Below are 3,087 nucleotides of genomic sequence, written 5' to 3' on the forward strand. Positions count from 1 at the left end.
CAGCAGCTGAGATGTTAGAAGTTATACATCAACTGTTGTCTGTTCTTCACCATCAAAGCTTTATGAGAGACAAAGAGAAAGACTCTGGTGGAAAAAGCTCAGAATAAATCTGGACTAGAGTTCATCAGAAGACATGTGGAGACTCTGAAGTCACCTGGAAGAAGGTTCTTTAGTCTGATTAAACCAAAATGGAGCTTTTTGGCCATCAGACTAGATGCTATGTTTGGTGGACACCAAACACTGCACATCCTCACAAACACACCATCTCTGCTGTGAAGCACGATGGTGGCAGCATCATGACATGAAGCACAGTGGTGGATGCGAGCTTGTAACACCTTCAAAAAAAGACCTATTTAAAACCTGTTTGGGCGCAGATGAAGCTTAATCCCTTTAGGGCGTATACATAAAATAAACTGGTTAAATAATATTAAATCGGACATCAGGTAATTTAAAGGAATGTGATGCATGCATACATCTGACTAGAGCAGGTCGTCCTAAAAAGCTGAGCAAGAAGGACGCTGGTGAAGGAGGCCACCGAGACACCTACGACTCCTTCAAAGCAGTTAGAAGCATTGATCCAATTGAGAATTTGTGTCTGGACTTAAAAAGGGTTAGATACCCATAATCCCTAATAATGCCATCTGTCAGTTTTGTGTAGAAGAATGTACAACACTGACTGAAAAATCTGTTTTTAATTTGACATGACCGAGTCTTCTTTGTAAATTCTTGTCAAAAAAAAAAGCCAAATGAAATTGAACTGAAAAGCAACAAAAGCAGAAAACCTCCAATGACGGTTAAAAACTCAAAAAACAAAGGCGCAGGTATGTGGTTTCTCTGCAACAACAGCAGCTGTACGGAGAGGAGTCAGCCGTCTCTGATCTGTTATTGTGAGAGAATAACGAGACATTAAAGCAGGAAAATATGAGCAGGACCAGATTCACTTAACGGCAACCTTTAGGGGGAAAAGAAAACGGATGACCGAGACAGGAAACGGTCCGGGAGGGGATGGACGGACACTGAATGGATGGTCGCTGTCAGACGACAAACAAAGGGCAGTCCGGAGTCGGTGGACAGACGAGAGGACACAAAGGAGGTAACAAGCCAAAACAGATGGATCGGTGAGTCATCTCTGGCACAAAGGGAGATAGAGGTGTTACGAGAAGCGGAGGTGTGAAGGAGGAGGTCCTGAGAGAAAGTGTTTACCGGCTGTGGTTCATAAACAGCTGAGCAGTTTCAAAGTCATCCAGAAGCAGAGAGTCGCTCTGGATCGGAGCACAGAAGGAGGAGGAAATGTGATAACTTTACCATCCAGCCAATAAACGTGTCAGAGATGAATAAATCAATCTTTTCAAATGATCAGTGGATGTGATTTGCTGTGTCGGTTTTAATTCCACGACTATGAAAGATCTTCGAGGAGGAAAGAAACACAGAGCGGGAGAGGCAGGACGGAGGTTAGATAACAGGTGTTCAGGGGGAAGGCTCCCTACAGGCGGATTTAAACGGGAACCATGCAGGCTTTTATGTGTTTCGAGGAGGAATTGTGTGACGTACCAAACCCAAGACGTCTCTCCACTGGACATGAAAAAGAAACAGACATTGTGATGAGATTCAGTGAGGATGCGACGCCACCTGCGTCCGTCTCACATCAGATGCATTGTGCTGCTTTGATTAAACGCTAAGGACTGTTCATCCACTCTGTCTATCGCGGCCGCCAGCGTTTTTATTCATTCGAGCGATTGATTTGTGGAGAGTCACACCAAAATAATACAACTGTTTGTTAAAGAACAGTGTTTAAAATCATCTTGTGGCCCTCTGGAGGGGCCACGACCCCCAGTTTGACAACCAATTATCTAAAATGTGCACCTAGATTCTAAAGATTTAAATCACCTCTGCATGGAAATTTGTTTTGAACCATAGACTGTATAAAAGATGGACGTAGCTACNTTTTGTGTCTTTTTATACAGAGTTTGTAAACTTCTGGTTTCAACTGTAGATTCTGCACTGAAAGTGTTGATTGTCAAATAGTTCACATTTACTGGGGATTCATGATCCAGACTGAAAATAAACCCTCTATAGATTATGAGTAGAACAATAATCAGTGAATATTTGGGTGAACAATGAGGCTTGTGTGCTGGTTAGTCTGTTATGATGACGGGCAGCTGGAGAAGCGTTTTCGATGAGATGAAATGACTTCTCAGACTGTTTTCATTCGTTACTCACTGATCTCTGTTGAGAGCATCACTGTTGCGTTTGAGCGAACACAGACAGGAAACACAGTGTTTGTGAAGATCAGGTTTGAAGGTAGAAAGTGTGAAAAAGTTCTGCACAAAAAAAAACCCAACCAAATATTTAAACTTGTTGGATGGAGCTCACCAGGTTGAAGATCCTGGACAGTGTGCTTTGGTCTCTGCGTCTTCTGATGGGCGACTTTGTGCTCTCGGCACGCGGTGACGAAGCCTAGAAAAAGACGCTCCGTGAGCACAGGTGGAAGCCTGAAAGCAAAGCCTGAAACCACGGCTGCCGCTCTGTCATTGCGTAAACTTTGAGTTTAATTTACATTTTTCTCTGAGGTGCGTTGGACCTCAGAGCACCAGGGATGTCCAACGACTTCAACAAAATGCAGAGAAACTAAACGTTTTGTTACAAAGGGCACAATTGCTGCTGCTGTTGGACAAAAGAAAGCACATAACTACAAACAATGGGTCTTTTAAAAATGAAGGCTAAACTTTTTTTCTGTCCATTTTTAATGCGTTTGGATCAACGTCTTTGATACAAGCTGAATTTTCCTCGTCGATGATAAACTTGAACTGATGTGAAGCTTTGCAATCATACATCTTTGGGAAACTTTCCAAAGGCCTCCAGGTCATAACATATTCTGTTAATATATCGATCAGCACGGCCAGTAAAAAGTATTCAGCCACCTTGGAAGTGTTCTGCATGTGTTGCTTTTCAACATTGAAGCAATTTAATTTGGCGTTTTTGACAAGAATTAGCAACAAAGATGAAGACTCTTTGTTGTCAAAGTGAATGCAGATTTCCATAAAGTAACTTCAAATAACAAGTGATTGCTTAAGTATTCCCTCCCTT

At 42.4% G+C, this 3,087-nt stretch overlaps 1 protein-coding gene across 3 annotated transcripts in view; it reads right to left on the bottom strand.

Annotated features, from left to right (window-relative positions):
* The window catches only part of mbpa (myelin basic protein a), a 16,248-nt gene that overhangs the window by 4,071 nt on the left and 9,090 nt on the right, over positions 1-3,087 (bottom strand). For 2 of the 3 annotated variants that reach the window (XM_008301087.1, XM_008301088.1), the window contains one exon: positions 2,374-2,457. In XM_008301087.1, the coding sequence (XP_008299309.1) occupies positions 2,374-2,457 (84 nt within the window). Of the gene's footprint in view, positions 1-2,373; positions 2,471-3,087 lie in introns of all 3 variants that reach the window. The other variant, XM_008301086.1, reaches the window with a different exon arrangement.

Source organism: Stegastes partitus, unplaced genomic scaffold (genome assembly GCF_000690725.1).
Source record: "Stegastes partitus isolate 25-593 unplaced genomic scaffold, Stegastes_partitus-1.0.2 Scaffold1627, whole genome shotgun sequence".
Taxonomy (NCBI): Eukaryota; Metazoa; Chordata; class Actinopteri; family Pomacentridae; genus Stegastes; species Stegastes partitus.